General features: G+C 43.6%; 1 protein-coding gene across 2 annotated transcripts in view; it reads left to right on the top strand.

The window, feature by feature from the left end:
• adck1 (aarF domain containing kinase 1) overlaps positions 1–24,026 on the top strand; it is a 673,127-nt gene that overhangs the window by 443,211 nt on the left and 205,890 nt on the right. For both annotated transcript variants that reach the window (XM_087989469.1, XM_043697034.2), the window contains exon 9: positions 23,027–23,224. In XM_087989469.1, coding sequence (XP_087845595.1) covers positions 23,027–23,224 — 198 coding nt within the window. The remainder of the gene's footprint in view (positions 1–23,026; positions 23,225–24,026) is intronic.

Here is a 24,026-nt window from a genome sequence, read left to right as displayed (position 1 = left end):
TTCTTGTTTCTCGAAAAAAATGTAATTGCTCCCTTTGTGAGTGATACAATATTGGTTTTCTAAACAAACTTTGAAAAAGAAATTAGTTCACCAAAGCTTTTGCACTAATTGAAAATTATTCTTACTGGTATTGCATCTGAGTCAAAGGCCATTACACCACAAGTTAACTTATCCTCCCACTATTCTCACAGACTATATTTGGCCCTGGTATAACAGCACCTCAACTTTTAAAATTCTCATCCATGTTCTTAAACCATTCAGTGGCCGAACCCATGATGATCTCGACACCCGATACTGCCCCACCGCCGTCTAGCATCTCTGCACTCTTCCATTTCAGCCTGGTGCATCACCAATTTCCATGAGCTGCCCAGTCCCTAAGATTTGTCTTCTTTATATTGCTGATTTAAATCTAAATCTTTGATCACTTATCCCAGCACCCCATTTCATGGCTCAGTGTGTTTAGTAACACACTGGTTTAGTGCGTCTCAAAACATTCCCTGTTGTCTCCATTCTAATGCCTTGGAAACAGGGAGAGCTAAGTTCAGGTGAGGGTGTGGGGAATGGAAGAAGCTCACCATTTTGGGAATTTGAAACAAAATGCATACCTATCTTCTCACTCATAGATTCATTGGTGTTTGCAGCATAGAATGAGGCCATTTGACCCATCATTTTCACTGTAGTCAACAAAGATCTAACAACACAAATCCCATTGCCCTAGAGACTATGGAGACACAAGTCTATATCTAAATATGGCTTGAATGTTTTGAGAGTGTTGCTTCAAACACACTTTCAAGCAGTGGGTTCTGGACACCCACCACCTTCTGGGTGAAAACATTTCTTCTGACTGTCCTTGTTAGTCATCTACCACTGACCTTAAATCTTTGCCCCAGGTTATTGACCACTCTGCTGGTTGAAAACGTACTTTCCTACCCACCCTGTCCAAGCCCCTCAGAATCTGCTACACCTCTACCAGATCCTTTCTCAACCAACAATACAACTCCTGGCTCTCCAATCTTACTTCAGGGCTCGGACCCTCCAGGCAGTGCCCTTCAGTGCAGGCAGCATCCTGGTGAATCTCCTCTGCACCCGCGCTTGTGTAATCACATCCTTCCTATAACGTGACCAAAACTGTGGCCTAGCCAGCATTTTATACAGTTCCCTGGTTTTGTATTCTGTACGTCGGATAATGAGGGAAGTTTTTAACCACCTTTCCTACCTGCCCTACTTATTTCGGGGTCTGTGGACACTTTTTGCAACAGTAATCAGGTCGCAAAGCTCTGACCATTATAGAATAAAAGAATCCCTACAGTGTCGAAGTAGGCCATTCAGCCCATCGAGTCCACACTGACCCTCTGAAGCGCATCCCATCCAGAACTATGCCCACACTTATCCCTGTAACTCTGCATTTCCCATGACTAATCCACCTAACCTGCACATCTTTGGACTATGGGAGGAAACTGGAGCAGCCAAAGAAACCCAAGTAGACACAGGGAGAATATGCAAACTCCACACAGTCACCCAAGGGTGGAATTGAACCCAGGTCTCTGGTGCTGTGAGGCAGGTGTGCTAACCACTGAGCCACCAGGCCACTCCAAGAAAAAAACATTTGGATTTAAAGGGACCTTGCAGCTGTTAATGTTCAGTCTGAGGTATCAAGACAGTCATTGTTAGCTTGGAGCTCGTAACTTCACTGGGGGTCACAGCCCAAGGTTTGGGAATCCCAACTCTTGTTCGGCACCTTGGACTGAGAAGTTATAGAACAGGAAGTCTGAGGGGGGGCTACATGGGGATGATGGTAACAGGTTTTGAAATGCTGGGACTGGAACTCTGGTGATGATGGGCTTTTGGTACAGGTGATGACATATTCAGTGCTACAAGAAGCTGGGAAAGTGTACGTGTGTGATGTATTAGAGAAAGCTGAATAGTATAGGAGAGAACTGGAGCCAATGTCTACATATTTTCATGACCATTTATTCACAGAGTTGCACATTACAAACATGTACATCTTCACTCAATCAGAAATAAAATAACAGAAATTGCTGGGGAAACTTAGCAGGTCTGGCAGCATCTGGGAGATAAACTGAGTTAAAACTGTATCTCTGATATGTTAACTCTGGTTTTCTATTCACAAATGCTGCCAATCCTGCTAAGTTTCTCCAGCTTTTCCTGTTTTCATTTCAGGTTTCTAGCATCTGCGGTATTTTGCTTTTAATTGACAGTTTCAATCTGTTCCTTCCAAAGAGGCACAAGTGAATGTGCAGTTGATGTGCTTTAGAAGAGACAGCGGTGTAACACCACTGGCTATTCACCCAGAACCCTAGGCTAATGTTCTAGGAGCATGAGTTCAAATTGAGCTGGGGCAGATGGTGAAATTTGAATTCAATAAAATTCTGGAATTTAAAAAAAAATTAGTCTAATGGCAGCCAATGTCAATTATCAAAAAAACCCCATCTGGTTCACTTTATCTTTCAAGGCAGGCAATCTGCAATCTTTAGCTTACCTGTCCTGGCTTACATGTGACTTTAGACTCTAGCAACATGGCTGACTCTTAACCTCCTTCTGGGCAATTAGGGATAGGCAATAAGTACTGATCTGGCCAACAATGCTGATATCCCATGAGTGAATTTACCAAACCTACATGCAATTAAATGCATTTATAATTCATATACTCTTAATTTCGTAAGCTATTTGATGAAGACTGTTCTTTTCATTTTGTGTGGGATGTGGGTATTGCTGGCTTTAATTGGCCATTCAAACTGATGCAGGAAGCCTAGTGATGGGAGATAAGGAAATAGCAGGAGAACTTAACAAGTACTTTGCGTCAGTATTCACAGTGGAAGACATGAGTAATATCCCAAAAATTAAAGGGTGTCACGGGGCTGAGTTGAGTATGGTTGCCATTACGAAAGAGATAGTGCTAGAAAAGTTAAAAAGTCTTAAAATTGATAAATCTCCTGGCCCCGATGGGATACACCCTAGAGTTCTGAGAGAGGTGGCTGAGGAAATAGCAGAGGCATTAGTTGAGATCTTTCAAGAGTCACTGGAGTCAGGAAAGGTCCCAGATGATTGGAAGATGGCTGTTGTAACCCCCTTGTTCAAGAAAGCATCAAGGCAAAAGATGGAAAATTATAGGCCAATCAGCTTAACCTCGGTTGTTGGTAAAATTCTAGAATCCATCATTAAGGATGAGGTTTCTAAATTCTTGGAAGAGCAGAGTCTGATTAGAACAAGTCAACATGGATTTAGTAAAGGGAGGTCATGCCTGACAAACCTGTTGGAATTTTTTGAAGAGGTAACAAGTAGGTTAGACCAGGGAAACCCAGTGGATGTGGTCTATCTAGACTTTCAAAAGGCCTTTGATAAGGTGCCACACGGGAGGCTGCTGAGCAAGGTGAGGGCCCATGGTGTTCGAGGTGAGCTGCTCGGATGGATTGAGGATTGGCTGTCTGACAGAAGGCAGAGAGTTGGGATTAAAGGTTCTTTTTCAGAATGGCAGCCGGTGACGAGCGGTGTCCCGCAGGGTTCGGTGCTGGGGCCACAGCTGTTCGCATTATATATTAATGATTTGGATGAGGGAACCGGGGGCATTCTAGCGAAGTTTGCTGATGATACGAAGTTAGGTGGACAGGCAGGTAGTACTGAGGAAGTGGGGAGGCTACAGAAGGATCTAGACAGGTTGGGAGAGTGGTCCAGGAAATGGCTGATGGAATTTAACGTGAGCAAGTGCGAGGTCTTGCACTTTGGCAAAAAGAATAAAAGCATAGACTACTTTCTAAATGGTGAGAAAATTAATAAAGCCAAAGCACAAAGGGATCTGGGTGTGCTCGTCGAGGATTCTCTAAAGGTAAACATGCAGGTTGAGTCCGTGATTAAGAAAGCGAATGCAATGTTGTCTCTTATCTCAAGAGGGTTGGAATATAAAAGCAGAGATGTACTACTAAGACTTTATAAAGCTCTGGTTAGGCACCATTTGGAGTACTGTGTCCAGTTTTGGTCCCCACACCTCAGGAAGGACATACTGGCACTGGAACGTGTCCAGCGGAGATTCACACGGATGATCCCTGGAATGACAGGTCTAACATATGAGGAACGGCTGAGGATACTGGGATTGTATTCGTTGGAGTTTAGAAGATTAAGGGGAGACTTAATAGAGATGTACAAAATAATACATGGCTTGGAAAAGGTGGATGCTAGGAAATTGTTTCAGTTCGACGAGGAGACTAGGACCCGTGGACACAGCCTTAGAATTAGAGGGGGTCATTTCAGAACAGAAATGCGGAGACATTTCTTCAGCCAGAGAGTGGTGGGCCTGTGGAATTCATTGCCACGGAGTGCAGTGGAAGCCGGGACGCTAAATGTCTTCAAGGCCGAGATTGATAGATTCTTGTTGTCTAGAGGAATTAAGGGCTACGGGGAGAACGCTGGTAAGTGGAGCTGAAATGCGCATCAGCCATGATTGAATGGCGGAGTGGACTCGATGGGCCGAATGGCCTTACTTCCACTCCTATGTCTTATGGTCTTATGGTGATGGAGGTGAGCTGCCTTCTTGAACTGCTGCAGTCCACCTGCTGTGGGTTGATCCACAATGCCCTTAGGGAGGGAATTCCAGGATGTTGACCCAGTTACAATGAAGGAAGAGTGATATATTTCCAAGTCAGAATGGTGAGTGGCTTGAAGGGAACTTGAAGGTGATGATGTTCCCATGCATCTGCTGCCCTTGTCCTTCTAGATGGAAATGATCGTGGGTTTGGAAGGTGCTGTCTGAGGATCTTTGGTGAAGTTCTGTTGGATCTGAAACCATTGGGAGGAAGATGTGGCTAACTTCCATCCAACAACAGCAACCTACATTTATGTAGCAACGTTAATATAATAAAATATTTCCAAGGATCTTTGCAGAGAGTTTTGAAGAGAAATTAGCATGCAGCACGTAAAGCGATATTAAAGCAAGTGGCTGAAATCTTTGTCAAATTTTTAAGGAGCTTCTTAAAGGGTAACAAAAATGTTGGACAATGAGTGTTTTAAGAAGCAGATTTCCAAGTTTCAAGCCTAGGAATCTGAAGGCAAGTTCAAGCATGGCGAAGCATCGCAAGTTGGAGATGGTGAAGAGGCTAGACTTAGGTGAGCACAAGTATCTTGGAGGGTTGTCGGGCTTGGGGAGAATACACTGGTAGGAAGAGTCAAGGCTATGGAGGGATTTGTAAACAAGTTTGAGAATTTTTAAAATCGAACATTGCTTGATTACTCCCTAAACTTGATGTGACAAGCTACACATCTCAGAACTCTAGCTATCGTGACAAGCTACACATCTGAGCTGGAATGTGATTCTGAAATGTTTCCCTCAATTCCCTCAGGTGGGTTAATGAGGACAGGGAGAATGGCACTTACCATGACAGAGAGCACAGGCAGTCGGATTATCTCGAGTTTAGGGAGTACAGAATATGGGGGTCTGGCCAAGAATACATTGAAAGAGTCAAATGTTGAATTAACAAAGTTGTGAATGAGGTTTCTGCAGATGAGCTGAGACATCCTGACAATGAAGGAAAAAGAAGGCAGCAACACAACCAAACCACATAAATCCTTCATCACTGGACAGTTCTTTCAAAGATTCAGCACAGATATGAATATGTTAGGTAAAGAACACCATTCAGCTTTTTTCTATTGGTAAGGTAGAGAGCTTATCCTTTAACGAACTGGGTATATATAGACAATTGTACAACAATTCTCTGCCTATTACTAGGCATGAAACAAATATGACCGTTTAAGTTGATCAGGCTCATTTTGCAAGAAGCGTGAGACATGAAATGTATTACTTTCAATATCAAACCTTGAGACCTGCTGCCCTGAAGGAAAACGCATTCCTGGAAAAGCCTATTAACTTGAGACAATTTTCATTTTAGCGGAGAAGGTTGCTGTTACTGTGACAGTTTCTCAGAACTCTAGCTATCGTGACAAGCTACCCATCTGAGCTGGAATGTGATTCTGAAATGTTTCCCTCAATTGCTTTTCTGCAGTTCAACCCATCTCCTCTGTCCTTTGGGATTGTCTACTGTTCTGCTTGTCACTGCACATTGATTCTGAGACTGAGGCACCGTATTACAGTGGGATCGACTGACAGCCAGCATGGTGTTAAATTGACATCCTGTTTTATGATCATAACCTGACCCAAGTTTCTATTTTAGTTACTTCGTGGCTGTTAGACTTTGCTGAAGAAATTCCACGATTCATTTTGAGGCATTTGATGTCTGTCTGGTGTTTGGGGTCACATCCGCAATCCCCCACTAAGACATCTAATAACCACTCGGCTTTCAGGGATCGTTGGAGATTTTGTGAAAAGTATTTGCCTTATTCCCAGCTTTAACGATGATCAGAGTCTCATAGTACGTCAGGTAAAGTTTAACTGCCTGCTGTGTGTGGCCAGAGAGCCTCTGGAAGGGAGTCCCTTGTGCATCTGTCAGTATCTGAAAAGTGAAGAAGACAAGTTAAAATTTCTGGTGGAGGCAGTGGATTTGATGGAATGATCCTCTTGAAATCGCAGAATTTTAACATTTTAAAATTATCAAGGAGACCATTCAGCCTATTGTGTCTATCCCAGCTCTTTGAAATATCCATCCAATTAGATTTGCAGCAATGATAGTTTTATTTCAAATTTGCAGTTTCCTTCATTATTCTTTATCATTCATTGGGAGTTGTTAGTCACCTGGCTTGGTTTATTGGGATTGCCCCCAAAGTGTTCAGTTTCTGCCGAAGATTATTGAACAACAGAGAGAATGTAAAAGTTCTCGACCAGTGCTGATTCATAGTTCAGTCTCCATTCCAGGAACAGGGGTATTTTAACATTTCCAGTCTCAAACCTGCACCTGTTTATAGTTCCTGTGCTGATTGACTGACTAGAGCTTTGCTTTCAGCTGCCTGGTTTATGTTTTCTCTAACAATATATAACACTGATGGAACCTTGTCAGGGTCCCCTCAAACCTGATACCCCCATTTCTCTTTGCAGAACCATCTGAAGTGTCTATCCAATGTACCGTGTAAAGTTACAGAGGAGGACGTTTACTTGTGGGTTTTGCCTATTTGTCATCTAGGCTACAATTGTTTCCCCTCTTCCAATCTGAATCTTACTGCCCAGCTTTCATTCAACATCCAAGGGTATCCTATGAGCCTCTCTCTTCATTTCTATCGCAATGATAATTTGAGATACTGTTGTCGACTCAATGTATCTGTTGAGAAATCCAGGACATAAATCAGAAAGTTGGCACCCACTTCCCCCCTCAAGGACCACTGCCTGTACAGATAAGGAGAATTTGAGCACTCTGTAAGAACCTCTGAATAACAGCCAAGCATAAATGAAAGTAATACTCTTTAAAACAGACTAGTTGCCTAAAAAGGCACTACTGGTGAAGGGGAGAGAAACAAAAAGGGCCACACAGAGGATGGTGAGTGTCTAGAAAGGGCTTCCAGAGGTAGTGATGGAGGCCCGTACAGTTTCATCATTTAAGAAATATTAAGACAGGTACATGCATGGGATTAGTAAGGAAGGAAATGGATAAAATGCAGGCAAATGGGACTAGATTAATTGTGAAAATGGAGTAGTATTGTCATGTTGGGCTGAAGGGCCTGTTTCTATGCTGTAGAGCTCTATGACTGTATGAGTACAGCCTAAGATTTCCAGGACAGGGATTTGAAGGTATTACTTGCTTTGAAGTCAGGGGCCTACCTACAAGTTCTTGGTTCATGTTTCTCACCATTGTCTTTAGCTGAGGGCCTGTGTAATGTTATCGATGGCTAGGCTAGCATTTAATTCCTCCGCCTCCGCCGTATCTGCTCCCAGGAGGAGCGGTTCCACCATAGAACACACCAGATGGCCTCCTTCTTTAGAGACCGCAATTTCCCTTCCCACGTGGTTAAAGATGCCCTCCAATGCATCTCGTCCACATCCCGCACCTCCGCCCTCAGACCCAACCCCTCCAACCGCAACAAGGACAGAACGCCCCTGGTGCTCACCTTCCACCCTACCAACCTTCGCATAAACCAAATCATCCGCCGACATTTCCGCCACCTCCAAACAGACCCCACCACCAGGGATATATTTCCCTCCCCACCCCTCTCCGCCTTCCGCAAAGACCGCTCCCTCCGTGACTACCTGGTCAGGTCCACGCCCCCCTACGACCCACCCTCCCATCCTGGCACTTTCCCCTGCCACCGCAGGAACTGTAAAACCTGTGCCCACACCTCCTCCCTCACCTCCATCCAAGGCCCTAAAGGAGCCTTCCACATCCATCAAAGTTTTACCTGCACATCCACTAATATCATCTATTGTATCCGTTGCTCCCGATGCGGTCTCCTCTACATTGGGGAGATTGGGCGCCTCCTAGCAGAGCGCTTTAGGGAACATCTCAGAGACACCCGCATCAATCAACCAAATCGCCCAGTGGCTCAACATTTCAACTCCCCCTCCCACTCTGCCGAGGATATGGAGGTGCTGGGCCTCCTCCACCGCCGCTCCCTCACCACCAGACGCCTGGAGGAAGAACGCCTCATCTTCCGCCTCGGAACACTTCAACCCCAGGGCATCAATGTGGATTTCAACAGTTTCCTCATTTCCCCTTCCCCCACCTCATCCTAGTTTCTAACCTCCAGCAACTCGACTTGTCCGGACTTGTCCAACCTGCCCAGCTCCTTTTCCACCTATCCACTCCACCCTCTCTTCCCTGACCTATCACCTTCATCTCCTTCCCCACTGACCTATTGTACTCTATGCTACTCTCTCCCCACCCCCACCCTCCTCTAGCTTATCTCTCCATGCTTCAGGCTCTCTGCCTTTATTCCTGATGAAGGGCTTTTGCCCGAAACGTCGATTTTGCCTGTCCTCGGATGCTGCCTGAACTGCTGTGCTCTTCCAGCACCACTAATCCAGAATCTGGTTTCCAGCATCTGCAGTCATTGTTTTTACCTAGCATTTATTGCCCATCGCTATTAAGAATCAACCATATTGTTATGGACCTGGAGTCATATGTAAGCCAGACCAGGTAAGGACAGCAGATTCCTTTCCCTAAAAAGCGTTATTGAACCAGATGAGTGTTTACAACAATTGACAACGGTTCCATAGTCGCTATTAGATATTTATTGGATTAAAATTTCACCATCTGCCTTTTTTTATTCATTCATGGGATATGGGCATCACTGACTGACCAGCATATATTGTCTGTGCTGAGTTGCCCTTGAGAAGGTGGCGGTGAGCTACTTTCTTGAACCACTGCAGTCTACCTGCTGTAAGTAGAACCACAATACCCTTAGGGAGGGAATGCCAGGACCCAGTGACAGTGAAAAAATAACGATATATTTTCAAGTCAGGATGGTGAGTGGATTGGAGGAGAGTTTACAATTGGTGGTGTTCCCACAATGGGGTTTGGACCCATGTCCCCAAAACATTGGCCTGGGGTTCTGGATTAGCTAGTCCAATGACATTACCACAATGTCATTGACTCCCCTAAATGTTGAAACAGTGCCAAATGTTCACATTTCTCTGATTTCAGAGATGCATTGTTGAGTATGTTTTAGGGAGAAACAGAATTGTTGTAGGCAGAGTTTTCTTTGAACACTGAGCATGCTGGGAAACAATGCCTCAAAAACATATTGATACTCTGCTGTGGAAAAATATTAGCAGCAAACCCTGATGCAAGACAGGGAGGTAGTAACTGGAGGAATATGGAGAAGCAAGGAGAGAGAAGGGAAAAATAGACAGTAAAGAAAGGCATGCACATGACAGACAAGCTCACACATGTAAGGATGGCGACTCATTGACCTCTGATCTGCAATGTGGCCTTTTAAAGATTAAAAACGACTGAAGAGAAAGGCAGCTCTTTGGATCAATGAAATGTGCGCAGTGGGGATTATCCAAACGTGTTCTCACATTTAAAAGCTTACCTTCTCCTGCAGGGCCTTGTATCTTCCTGCTTTTAACTCTCAGCTAATGGTCATCCAATTACCAGGGTTAGAGGGATTTCCTGCACAGAATCGATGGGGCTGGGGATGGTGTGTGGGCTGGGGGTGGTACTTGCACAGAATTTCCCAGATATTTTGTCCCTCTCTAAATGGAGGTAGGATTTTAATCTAGTTTCTCACAGGAGTTCACATTGGTTCAGGGTGGGGAAAAGTGTAGACCTTTTGATTAGATTAGATTCCCTACAGTGTGGAAACAGGCCCTTCGGTTCAACCAGTCCACACCAACCCTCCGAAGAGTAACCCACCCAGACCTATTTCCCTCTGACTAATGCCCCTAACACTATGGGCAATTTAGCATGGCCAATTCACCTGACCTGCACATCTTTGGACTGTGGGGTAAACCATGCAGACATAGACAGAATGTGCAAACTCCACACAGACAGTCGCTCGAGGCTGGGATTGAACCTTTGACCCTGGTGCTGTGAAGCAGTAGTGCTAACCACTGAGCCACCATGCCACTCACATACATAGAGGCAGTCTCTGGGTTGCGTACGGATTCTGTTCTTGAGTCTGTTTACAAGTTGATTTGTACACAAGGCAAAACACAATGCAGAACAATATACAGGGGCTGTATGGAAGGACAGGGAATGTCCATATTTAAGATCTTTAAAATTACACACTATATAGGGTCGCGTTGGTAAGTCAAATGTTCGGAAATCAGGGGTCCCCTGTGTAATAATAAAATCTGAATACTTTTAGTGGAGCATATTCTATGCCATGATATGCCTCTACCACTCAGTATTCTCTTACGAACAAACTAACACCCTCTTCTCGTGGAATACAAGTTGTTATTCCCTTTGAGATTCGGTATTCTTGTGATTCAGTCCAGATGAGCTCACAACAAAAATCTTTCAGAAGATACATTCAATTCTGGTCTCTCTTCTATAGGAAAGATGTTGGGGTTGGAGGGTTTGAGTTATAGGGTGAGGCTGAATAGGTCAGGGCTGTTTACCCTGGAGTGTCGGAGGCTGAGGGGTGGCCATATAGAGCTTTATAAAATCATGAGGGGCATGGATAGGATGAATACTCAAGGTCTTTTTTCCAAGGTAGGGGAGTCCATAATAGACAAGCCTAGGTTTAAGGTGAGAGGAGAAAGATTTAAAAGGGAACTGAGGGACAACATTTTCATGCAGAAGGTAGTGTGTGTGGAATGAACTGCCAGAGGAGGTGGTTACAGTTATAACAACTAAAAGGCATCTGGATGGGTATATGAATAGGAAGGGTTTAGAGACATATGAGCCAAATGCTGGCAAATGGGACAGATTAATTTAGGATATTTGGTCGGCGCTGATGAATTGGTCTGTTTCTGTGCTGCACAACTCTATGACTGTGTTTTGAGGAAGGGTCACTGGACCCAAAATGTTAATTCTGATTTCTGTCCACAAATGCTGTCAGTCCTGTTGAGCTTTTCCAGCAATTTCTGCCTTTTTTGTCTGTGACTTTGTCTCTTGGCTCAATCAGTTGACGATGAAATACAACTCAGCCATAAAGACCCTGGGTAAAAACTAAAATAGGCATTCTTCCGAGTTCGTGAATTCGGCACAACTTGTAGCTTCTGGTACAAATGATGTCTCAGGCATATTCCTAATTTGCAGCCTCCGACATGTCCAATGTAGGGAGCTGTGTGAGAGCTTGACTTTCTTAATTGTTTACAACTTTGTGGAGGTGATGCCCTACTGCTATTATTGCTGGACTGTTAAGCCAGAGACCCAGGTCATGTTCTAGGCACCCGGATTCGAATCCTACCACGGCAGATGCTGGAATTTGAATTCAACAAAAATCTGGTATTAAGAGTCTAATGATAACCATGAATTCATTGTGAATTGTTGGCAAAACCGATCTGGTTCACTAGTGTCCTTCAGGGAAGGAAACTGTCATCCTTGCCTGATCTGGCCTTCATGTGATTCCAGATCCACAGCAATGTGGGTTGTCCCTTAACTGCCCTCTGGGCAATTAAAGATGGGCAATAAATGCTGGCCTAGCCAGTGATGCCCTCAACCCGTGAATGAATGAAGTATTGGGACGCAACTGAAACCTAATTTTCAGACTTGGTTATATAATCAGATGGACAACTGATGTATACATACATACTTCCTTTGATCAGTATTTTAGTGGGGATGTTAGTGCACATAAAAGTTAATTGTTGCCTTTCAATTAACAGGTTAAATAATGTTCACAAAATGGTTCACTGCCACAGATAGCAATCAAGGCCAAAACGTTGTATGATCTCAAGAAGGAGTTGAATATAGCATTGGGGTTAAAAGGATCAATGGATATGGGGAGGGGAAAACAGGGATAGGCTGTTGAGTTGAATGATCAGCCATGATTATAATTAATGTTGGAGCAGGATGGAGGTGCTGAATGGCCTAATCCTGCTCCTATCTTTCTGTTTCTTTCCATGTAAAAACTGCCAGAAGTAATTTTTGGACTTTAATTATTTTTCCAGAAATTCCCTTGTTCTCCATGTATGTAGAAAAAGTGCCAGCTCTCTTCACAATGGGATGAATAGTTTTTTTTTTAAATTTAGATGAGGATATTAACGGATATGGAGCTAAAGCAACTGAATGCAATTGAGATATGGATCAGCCACAATCTCTGTGAATGGTGGCACACATTAGAGACATTGAAGGGTCAACTCCTCTTCCTCCACTCCTGACCTGATATTTTGCTCAGGATGATACCCAGAACCATTGTTGTTGCTCATGTTGAACACTATAATGGGCCACAATATCTTCATTCACTCCTGGTGTTTCTCACGGTGTTATTGAATTGACAGAGCAGTTTCATTGGGCCTACTTCGGGTCCTATTTCTTAGGATCTTACCCTTTGAGACTGTTCTAACAGGCTTACACAATAAAGGCTGGTTTTGAGAAGAGAAAGCTAGGCTCAATTTGTGCTACACCTCGCATGCGTTTTAAGCCTCTGTTATGCAAGCAGCCAAACAACAGCATTTCCTTTATCAAAAGGAGGATATTTTTGCACCAAACCCAGCTCTCCCAGACCATCTTTTACATTTTTAACCCCTCTCTATTTCCTGCATTATGCACCATCTCCCCAGCCCCTTGACATGTGGGCGGCATGGTGGCTCAGTGATTAGCACTGCTGCCTCACAGCGCCAGGGAACCGGGTTCGATTCCAGTTCAGGCGACTGTTTGCATGGGTTTCATCTGGGTGTTCCAATTTCCTCCCACAGTGTAAAGGTGTGCATGTTAGGTGAATTGGCCATGCTAAAATAACCCAAAGTGTTCAAGGATGTGTAGGTTAGGTTCATTAGTCAGGGGTAAATTTAGAGGAATAGGGTAGGGGAATGGGTCTGGGTTGGGTTATTGTTTGAAGGGTCAGTGTGGACTTGTTGGGCTGAATGGCCTGTTTCCGCACTGTAGGGATTCTATGATCTGTGATTCTATGTCCTTTAAACATTGGGGGAGCCCATTTAATTTGTCTGCTTCATTCGATTTCACTAGTAAATAAGACTGTGCTGGCCCAGTCAAACATCTTCGTCGAATTACCAGCTGCACGCTGCTGTGTGTTGAAGCGATGCACAGATGTATTTCTTGCTATTTAAATGCTACTGGGGTGATCATTCAGCCGTTAGCAATGAACAGGGGATTTGTGTGTGTGCGCTGACCTGAAGCTTGTTTTCTGGAAGTTTTTTTTTTCAAGAGGCCCAGTCTCAATGGGGTCTCGGTCTGAAATGAGCTTTCCTCTGTGTTTGGAATCCAGGTTTACAACCGTTCCTGCATTCACCGCTGCCCCTCACACCTGAGACTGGCCGCTCCAGCTGAGCACAACTACTTTGAACATGTGTGGGCCGTGCTGGTAATTCCCAGCCGTTCTCTTGTGGGAGAGCAGAAGGTGACACGAGAGGCAGGACTGCTCCAGCATTCAGATCAGTTCTAATAGCAGGCTTCCCTCGTGCTGTGGGTAGCATCTGAATCCAAAGCTGCCCTCTGGAAAAAAATGAGCCAAGACATAGCATTTGCAAATCTGGCAGCTTTGAATGCACTGCAAAGTGAAGAAAATGTATAGCGGAGAGAGGGAGATGGAGGAAAAAAGGAAGGAGGGAAAACAAGAAAGAAAGAAGAGAAAAATAAATCAGTGTTAACATTTCAGGTCTAGTGACTCTTCTTCTAGTCTGAAGAAAAGTCACTGGACCTGAAACCTTAACTTTGCTTTCTCTCCACAGATACTGCCAGACCTGCTGAATTTTTCTAGCAACTTTTAAGAATGATGATTTATTGTCAGTTGTACTGTACAGTGAATAACACGGTAAAATACAATGATAAGTTTCAACTGTCGCCACAATCTGGCGCCATTCTAATACTTAAAGAATAGAAAGAATACAAAGACAAAGATGAGAGAAAGTCCATCTTCTCTCCACCAAGAATGTCATGCCGGACCCACACTCTCCCTGTAACCAGGAAGCCCCCGCTGACACCACTGCTGCATTCTGTTTTTGTTTCTGATTTCCAGCATCTGCATTTCTTTTGATTTTTGTTTAAATAAATCAATACTCGAAAGACTTTACCAGCTGTCCATGTGGCAGAAGCAGAGATGTTTGTTTTTGGTGTAAGGTGATGGCTTACGTGTATGGTTTGCAAGTGAAAATCTCCTAACTAAAGATTTAGAGATGTTGACAAGTTGAGTTCATCCTTTCCAGTTTCTGTTCAGTGATTCTCAATTTCAACCTTCTTCACGCCATCGCAGAACTGTACAAGTAATAAGAAAAGCGAAATAAATCAAGATGCAGGAGTTGATCGCGACAGTTCCTTGGAGACAGTGGAGATCTTGGACTGAGGGCTTGCTGTGTTGACTTTTTGTGCCTTGTGTCATGTGGAAAACTCATTTCTTAAATCCTGCGAATCCTTTTGTTATGCGGGAAAGTTATATACGTAGGTCCTGTGTGTCTTTTAGAGAGATTTCAACTATCAATCCTTGACAGTCAAAGGATTCTGTGATCCCTTGAGTATACATTAGAGAATGGATTTGAAACAGTCACACAGGTATTTGAGGATTTTATAAATTGCTTTTACACAGGCATTTTAGGGACCCTGGACTAAATGGAAGTTGTAGATATTTTATCAATACATGCATTTGAATTTCAGCCTTATGAAAAGTTTTTAGCATTTCTGCATTGACTTAGGGATTACCAAATAGAAGCTGAGAATGAGCTGGCTTGACACTCCAACAGCTGACGGAGTGAAAGAAACAATGAACAGCTCAAATAGGCTATGAAATTCAACTAACCAATTTTACATTAAACTCATGTACTTAAACTATTGGACAGACTGATAGCAGCGCAAAGTCATCAGCATATTGCAAAAAAAGGTTTCACACAGGACACTTGAGTTCAACAACTAGTGACTTGCTAGCTTGTTTGGAAAATGATGAGTTTTCTTTGGAGACTGGGGGGCGCAGTTCAGAGAGCAGGATTACGGCTGTTTGGTTTGGAGGTAAAACAGAAAGTAATTCCATTTATAGGGTTAACCTCATCAGGAGATCCAGGATCTGACTGTCTGAGACAATAGCCTGCTGATATCGATGTTAAGGCTGTGTGACGTAAGCATGCATTTGACATTCGGGAGATGTTAATGGGAGGTGATTAGCAAGCCCTTCAAGCCTGTCTGTTGTTCATGCCTGGAGTATCATGGATATAAATCTCCTACCACTATAGACACATTGAAAAGCAGCTAACATTCTGCTTGCTCTACCTGGATCCTGCTGTATGTAGTCCTCTAAGTTCCAACTACATGGTTATTTTATTGGTTGAGAGATAAATGTTGGCAAGGATAAAAGGAGCTTAGTTGCTCTTCTTCAAATAATGCCACAGGATAATTGTAAATCCATTTCAGAGAGCAGGCCCTTAGTTTTGGATCACATCTACATACTCAAGTGTCAGCAGATTATGTGCTCAATTCTCAGAACCAGAGCTTGAACCTACAAATTTCTGACTTGGAGGCATGAACACTACCCAGAAGGCCAAGGGTAACATTGAGTGCCAAGGAGCTGTTCCCTGGCATTATTTCAGGAACAGCTAAGCTAGTCATTCGAAAACTTTCACTTGAAAGAGATTTATCTTTAGAGTAAATTAGATTTTTATGAAACTTTCCTGGTTTCCTGCTGTCATAATATGTGTGTTTTAATGAATATCATCAGACTGGTTGGTTTGCAGTGTGAGCTGGTCTGTCTCCATCAGAGGACAGGATTGCTCTAGCATGCTACTAGAATCCAGTGAATATTTATTTTCAGACAGGCTGCATAGATTATGGCATCCATGCGTATATGTGAGGAGTTTCTTTTGAAATATATAATATTGCAGTACATCTATATTAAAAAATGTATCACACGTCAGGCAGCACATGGTCAAACCAAAGTACATTTAAAAAGTCAGTAAATGTGGCAGCCATTTCATTTGTGTCACTTCTGCATTGGAGTTAGGAACTTGAAAATATGTTCCAATCTCAACTTCCTTCACTACCATCATCTAACCTCAAGAAATCACATTAAGGCCCTCAAGACCATAAGAAATAGGAGCTGAATTAGGCCATTGGGCCCACTGAATCTATTTCACCACTCATTCATGGCTGACACGTTTCTTAACCCTGTTCTCCTGCCTTCTCCCTGTAACCATTGATCCCCTTACAATCAAGAACTTATCTATCTGTGTCTTAAATATGTTCAATGGCTTGGCCTTCACAACCCTGTGGCATTGGGTTCCATAGATCAGCCACTCTCTCGCTGAAGAAATTCCTCCTTATCTCAGTTTGAAAGGGTCATTCCTTCACTCTGAGTTTGTGCCCTCAGGTCCTAGTCTTTCCTACTAGTTGAAACATCATCTCCATGTCCACTCTATCCAGGTCTCTTCGTATTCTGTAACTTTCAATCATATCTCCTCTCATTCTTCTCAACTTCATTGAGTACTGACCAAGAGTCCTCAACTGCTCCTCATACGAAAACCCTACATCCCTGGAATCATACTTGTAAACCTCCTCTGGAGCCCCTCCAAAGTCAGCGCATCATTCCTTAGATATGGGGTCCACAACTGCTCTCAATATTCCAAATGTGGTTTGACCAGAGCCATCTACAGCCTCAGCCTTACACCCCTGCTCATGTATTCTAGCCATTTCAAAATGAATGTGAACATTGTAATTGCCTTCCTGACTGCCAACTGAACCTACATGCTAAGCTAAAGACAATCCTGATATAAGACTCCCAAGTCCACTTTGTGTATCAGATTTCTGAAGCCTTTCGTCATTTAGAAAACAGTCTACACGTCTATTCTTCCTACCAAAGTGCATAACCTCATACTTTGTTATGCTATAGTCTATCTGTCACTTCTTGCCAACTCTTCTAGCCTGTCCAAGTCCTTCTGCAGCCTCCCTGCTTCCTCAACATTACCTGCCTCTCCATCCATCTTTGTGTTATCCGGAAACTTAGCAACAGTGCCCTCAGTTCCTCTGTCCAGATTGTTAACGTATAACATGAATAGTTGTGGTCCCAAAAAGGACTCCTGTGGAACTCCACTGCTCACCAGCTGCCATCCTGAAAAAGACCACTTCATCCCTACTTTCTGCCTTCTGTCAATCAGCTAATCTTCTATCATTGCCAGTACCTTGCCCATTATCACCATGAGCTCTTATCTTATTTAGCAGCCTCCTGTGAGGCAACTTGTCAGACGCTTTCAGGAAATCCAAATAGATCATGTTCACTGACTTACCTTCATGTAATGTGCTCCTTACCTCCTCAAAGAATTCTAATAGACTTGTCAGGCATGAACGCCCTTGACAAAGCCATGCTGACTCAGCCCTATTTTACCAAGCACTTCTGCAATTTCATCCAAAATGATAAACTCCAACGTCCTACCAACGACTGAGGTCAGGTTAACTGGCCTAAATTTCCTGTCTTCTGCCTCCATCCCTTTTACGAAAGGGGTATTGCTTTAGACAATTTCCAGTCCTCTGGCACTCTCCCTGACACTAGTGATTCCTGAAAGATCACCACCAATGCTTTCATAATCTCCTTAGCTATCTCCGTCAGAGTTCCGGGGTGTAGTCCATCTGGTTCAGGTTATTTATCCATCTTCAGACCTCTCAGCTTCCCCAGCACCTCCTCCTTCATGTCAACTACTACACTCAGCCCTGCCTTTAACTCAGTTGAAGTTCTGATATGCTAATGGTGTCTTCCAGCGTGGAGCGTGATGCAGAGTAGCTATTGAGTTCCTCTGCCATTTCTTCGTTCCCCAAGGGCGGCACGGTGGCACAGTGGTTAGCACTGTTGCCTCACAGCACCAGGGTCCCAGGTTTGATTCCAGCCTCAGGCAACTGTCTGTGTGGAGTTTGCACATTCTCCCCGTGTCTGCATGGGTTTCCTCTGGGTACTCTGGTTTCCTCCCACAGTCCAAAGATGTGCAGGTCAGGTGATTTGGCCATTCTAAATTGCCCATAGTGTTAGTGGATTAGTCAGAGGGAAGTGGGTTACTCCGGAGGGTCGGTGTGAACTGGTTGGGCTGAAGGGCCTGTTTCCACACTGTAGGTAATCTAATCTAATTACTACTGCTCCAGCCTAATTTTCCAGCAGCCAATCAGCAACAGAGCATTCTTACCTCGCTCTTACCTTTTATCTATCTAAAATAACTCTTGCAGTCGTCTTTTATATTCCTCGCTAGTTTACTCTCAGATTTTATCTTCTCCCTGTTATTGAGTTTTTGATTGTCCTCTGCTGATTTTTAAAGGCCTCTCAATCCTCTGGCTTTCCACTAACCTTCACCACAGTGTTACCTTGTTCTTTAGCTTTTGTGCTGCCCTGACTTTCATGTCAGCCATGCTTGTCTCATCCTCCCCTTTCTTTCTTCTTCCTTGGAATAAATTTCTGCTGTGCCTCCCAAATTATTTCCAGAAACTCCTGCCATTGCTGCTTCACTGACTTGCCTGCTCGGCTCCCCTTCCCATCAACTCTGCTCAGCTCCTCCTTCACATCATTGTAGTCACCTTTACTCAATTGTTATGCTGTTAAATATGATTTCAATGTCTCCCTCTCAAGGGTGAATTCTATCATATTATGGTCATTGCTCCGTAGGGGTTCCATCATCTTAAACTCCCTGATCAAGTCTGCCTCAATCCAGAATTACCTATCACCATACCCCCACCTTCATCTACCTATCACACTCTCAGCTCCCTTCCCCCCCAGCCCCGCCCCTATCGCATTTATCTCTCTACCCCCTTGGCTCAAAAGCCTCATTCCTAATGAAGGGCTTATGCCTGAAATGTCGATTCTCCTGCTCCTCAGATGCTGTCTGACCTGCTGTACTTTTCCAGCACGACACTCTCAACCCAGAATTACCAGTTCCCTAGTGTGCTCTACCACAAGCTGCTCCAAAAAAATCATCTCGTAGATACTCCACAAATTCCTTTTCTTGAGATCCATAACCAACCTGATTTTGCAGTGCACCTGCATATTGATATTCCCCCATGATTATTGAAATAGTGCCTTTCTTACATGCCTTTTCTGTCTCCTGATTTATTTTCTTCCCCATATCCTGACTACTGCTAGGGGGCCTCTGCATAGCACTAATCAGGGTTTTTCTGTCAAATGTGATTTCCAAGATGAAATGTGATGTGGAAGCCCTATGATTGCCTGCAGTATGTAACAGAGTAAGTAGTTGAGCAACTACAACCTGTTGTCTGTCAAACTAGCAATCTGTATAAATGGTATCATTCAGAGAGCAGAGTACCAGTGGTTGCTATATTTGACGGTTTCAAACTATTAAGTGCATTCAGTATTACCTGGGATAACTCTTTTCAGTAGGTCACACAGAACAGATCAATGTTTACTGATCAATTTTCGGCAGACCGACAGAGTCAATGAGAGGAGAACGTTGTTACCTTCAAGGTGCCCGTCAGTCAGGTACTTTGGAGCAGGAAAATGAGAGTATATCCTGAAAAGGTGGTGCTGTAACAGGAATTCCTGGCGATGTACACTTGGAGTCATAGAGATGTACAGTATGGAAACAGACCCCTCGGTCCAACCCGTCCATGCTGACCAGATATCCCAACCCAATCTAGTCCCACCTGCCAGCACCCGGCCCATATCCCTCCTTGCGATTCTTATCTTGAAGAGCAAACAGCCAGGATTTTTTATTGTGAGAGTTAAGGGATGATAAGGGAACCAAGATTCATATGGCTTGCCTTTTACTGTTCTGCTAGCCTCTTCATAATGAAGATTTTGACTCATCCCAATCCTGAAGTTAGAGGTTTGAAAGCAGGGGTGGGGAATAAAATCAGGGAATCTTACTTTGGCATGTTCTAATAATGTCCACACTTTGGCTGAATTGGTGATGCCAAAAGGATCTCTGAGATGGTGGATTGACTCCTGATGAGGCCAAACTCCAACCATTGCCTGGAGGCGAACCTCCAAACACAGTCTAGTGGACCAGAAAGGTAAAACTGTAATTTCACCACTTCCCAAAGCTCATGCAACACACTGACAACTACAAGACAAATACAAGCGCGCGCGCACACACACACATACATAACATGTACACAACATGCATATGCACAACGCACCCCACTCTATCTCATGTTTTCAAGCTCCACAATGATGGATTGACATGTGTGGCCATTTTTGTTTTTTTTATTCACTTGTGGGACAGGGATGTCCCTGGTAGGCCAGCATTTATTGGAATGAAATAGGGTGTTCTGGAGGGAATGGTCCCTGCGTAAGGCTGACAAGGGAGTGGAAGGGAATATGTGGCAGGTGGTGGCATACCACTGAAGGTGGTGGAAATGACAGCTAATGATCCCAAGGATGTGGATGCTGGTGGGGTGGTAGGTGAAGACAAGGGGGACCCTATCGCTGTTGTGGGAGGGAGGAGAGGGTGTGAGGGCTGAAGGTTGGGACTTGGGTGAGACCCGGCTAAGGGCCCTGTCAACAATCGTGCTGGGGAATCCTTAGTTGACAAAGAAGATGCCCTCTTGTCAAGATTGACATCATCAGAACAGATGCGATGGAGACAGAGGAACTGGGAGAATGGAATAGAATCTTTACAAGAAGTGGGATGTGAGGACGTATAGTCAAGCTAACTGTGGGATTCGGTGGGTTTGTAGTGGATAGTGGTGACCAGCCTACCCCCAGAAATGGAAGCAGAGATGTCGAGGAAGGGAAGGGAGTCATCAGCGATGGACCATGTGAGGGTGAGCGCAGGGTAGACATTGAAGCAAACTGGATAAACTTGCCCAATTCCCAACACTCGTCATGTACATTACCTCAAATTTGTCAGATACTCCACACCAAAATGTTACTTCTGAAAACAGGCCTTCCTCAGTTGCATTTAAATGAATCAAAACAAGCAACTTCCTTCATCATTGCAGGGAATCTATTCCATAGATTGACCACTGTCTGATGAGTCGCAGTGTAGTTTTAGATTTACCATGTTCAAGCTGAAGTTGTGTTTTTCAGTTGATGGTTGCTGAACTCATTCTTGGCCTGTTCCAACACTATTATCAACTAATATGAACTTTTCACCCTTTGATGTGCGTTAAGATACAAAAATAACACCCAAAGACGTAATCATGTTTGCCTCAAATCTGTTTGCATTGTGTTTGATATTTGCATCTCTATTGAAAAAAGATGGGATATTCACTGATCTGGAAAAGTGTTTATCCTTATTCTGCTAATGCTGCTGCAGCAGATTTATCCATCTGTCTTGTATCTAGCAGAAGTTCATACAAGCGTAGGGAAGATGGAATAATTCAAAACTAAATGCCATCAATATAAGGTATTCAGTAATAAATCTGATGAAGAGTTTACCAGACACTGAGAGGATGGTTCAAATGTGGAATCAGCTGCTTACGGAGTGGTAGAGGAGAATTGGGGTTGTCTTTAAAGACAGGTACACAAGGCAGAAAGGAGATGGCGAGAGAGTTAATCTGCAAAAATAACTGCATAAGCCAGTTGAGCTGACTAATTTAATTCTGTGAGTAAATTCTATATAAAGATTTGAAGACCTATTGCATTTACATTTTCTCACTCTTCAGAATTGACCTGGTGTCAAAGGGCAGTCTCCCAAGGTGCTACAGTGTGCACAGTAGTGGAGATATACCATAGGCACATTGAAGAAAATTACAAAAAAAAGTCATTATTTTTAAACATTTTGCTCTACCAGTTGTAAAAATATTGAGCACAGGAAAACAAATGCTTTTCTTGCTGATAGTCAGGCTTCACCCTATTTGGCAAAGACTCTCTTTGCTTGCCAGATGGTGGAAGACAGTGTGTCACAAGGATGGATGTGGCTGGCCATGGGCTGACTGACTTGAGTGTAGGCTAGGGGGCGTGATTTAATCTCCAGCAATAGATTTCATTATAGTTGGAAACCCTAAGTGTATGCATAAAGCTGTTGGGAAAAAGATACTTGTTAGATCTCAGCTGGAGTATTGTGTACAGTTATGGGCGCTACATCGTAGGAAGGATGTGAAAGTGTGGGGAGAGTGCAGAAATGTCTTTCAGGAATGGTTCCAGGGAGGAGGAACTTAAACAATGAGGATACATTGAGGAAGGTGGGAATGTTCACCTTGGAGAGAAGAAGGCAAATAGGAGATCTGACAAGACAGTTTCAAAATCATGAACGGGGCTTGATAGAATACAAGGGGAGAACTATCTCCACTTGTAAAAGGACCAAGAACCAGAGGGCACAGAATCAAAGTGATTTGAAAATAGGCGCAAATATAAACATTTAGCTTATGGAATGCCGTGCCTGGAACTGTGGTGGATGTAGGTTCAGTTGAGGCACGAAAGAGGGCAGTGAATGATTACTTGGATGCAAGTAATGTGCAAGGCTATGGAAAAGAAAAACAATAGATAATAAGTAATATTCTTATTTAGAGAACTAGTGCAGGCACAGTGGGTCAAATGGACTCCTCCTGTGCTAGATCAATTTTGTGATTCTGAACACTTCTGATGCTAAATTGATGCTCAGTTCTAATGATTGCCTCTTTCTCTTGACTGCTGTTTTATTCTTGGCTTTGTCCAGAACTTGACCGAAGAGTTCCGCCTCGACTATTGCCGCTTGTGGCATTCTCTGATAAGAACAGACATGAAAGGCATCGAGATGTACAGCCGGAGGCTGGGGGCTGGGGACCTGTACCCACTCTTTGCCTGCATGCTCACCGCCAGATCCTGGGCCTCTATAACCAAAGGAATTGACCAGACGCCGGTGTCTGAGACTGAGGTGAGTAACACTTGGAAATCTAGCAGGCTTATTATTAGCATTTCACAATGCTTTGAGAAAAAACTCTCAGCAGTCCAGAAGTCCTTGATTGATTTGTGGTGTGTTTGCTGCATTCGGAATAAGACGATGGGCTGCTGCTACATTATATGGATCTGATGGGGTTCAGTTTTTAGGACATTTGCCATTGTACCAGGATTCCAGTGAGGGCAAACAAAATCGAAGCTCCCACTCTGATGCAGTACTAATTGAGTGCTGCACTGTCAGAGGGACCAATTTTAAGAAGAGCTGTTACAGTGCATGCCCAATCTGCTTTTTTTGGGTAGGCATAAAAGATCCATTATTTTGAAGAAGAGTAGAAGAGCTCACCTCATCCTGGCAAACAGTTATCTCTCAATTGACACCAGTTAAGTAGGTTAACTTCTTGTTATTACATTGTAGTTTGTGGGAATTTGCTGTTCGATAAAATGGTTGTCGCATTTCCTGCAGCACCTTCAAAAGTACTTGAGGTATTCTGGGGTTGTGAAAGGCGTTCCACAGACTGATATCCCTATGATAAATTCGGCAGAAAAGGTCTTTCAGAGATTTATGAAGGTGTTATTTGAACTTTGCAGTTTAGCGCAAACACCAGTTTCCCTTTTGGACCCTTTGTCTGTCCAGAAGCTGACGTCCACTGGAGAAGAACTCAGCGTTTTAACAAATAACAAAAACTGCCGACTTTGAGGGGCAATGTGATGATAACCAACATTAAAAGGAACTCAACTGGAAAAAATATTGATCAGGGGCATGTAATAAACCAAAATAT

This window comes from Chiloscyllium plagiosum, unplaced genomic scaffold (genome assembly GCF_037043375.1).
Source record: "Chiloscyllium plagiosum isolate Xiang-an unplaced genomic scaffold, Cpla_swu_hap1 HiC_scaffold_8, whole genome shotgun sequence".
NCBI lineage: Eukaryota > Metazoa > Chordata > Chondrichthyes > Orectolobiformes > Hemiscylliidae > Chiloscyllium > Chiloscyllium plagiosum.
This window is presented reverse-complemented; position numbering and strand designations above follow the sequence as displayed.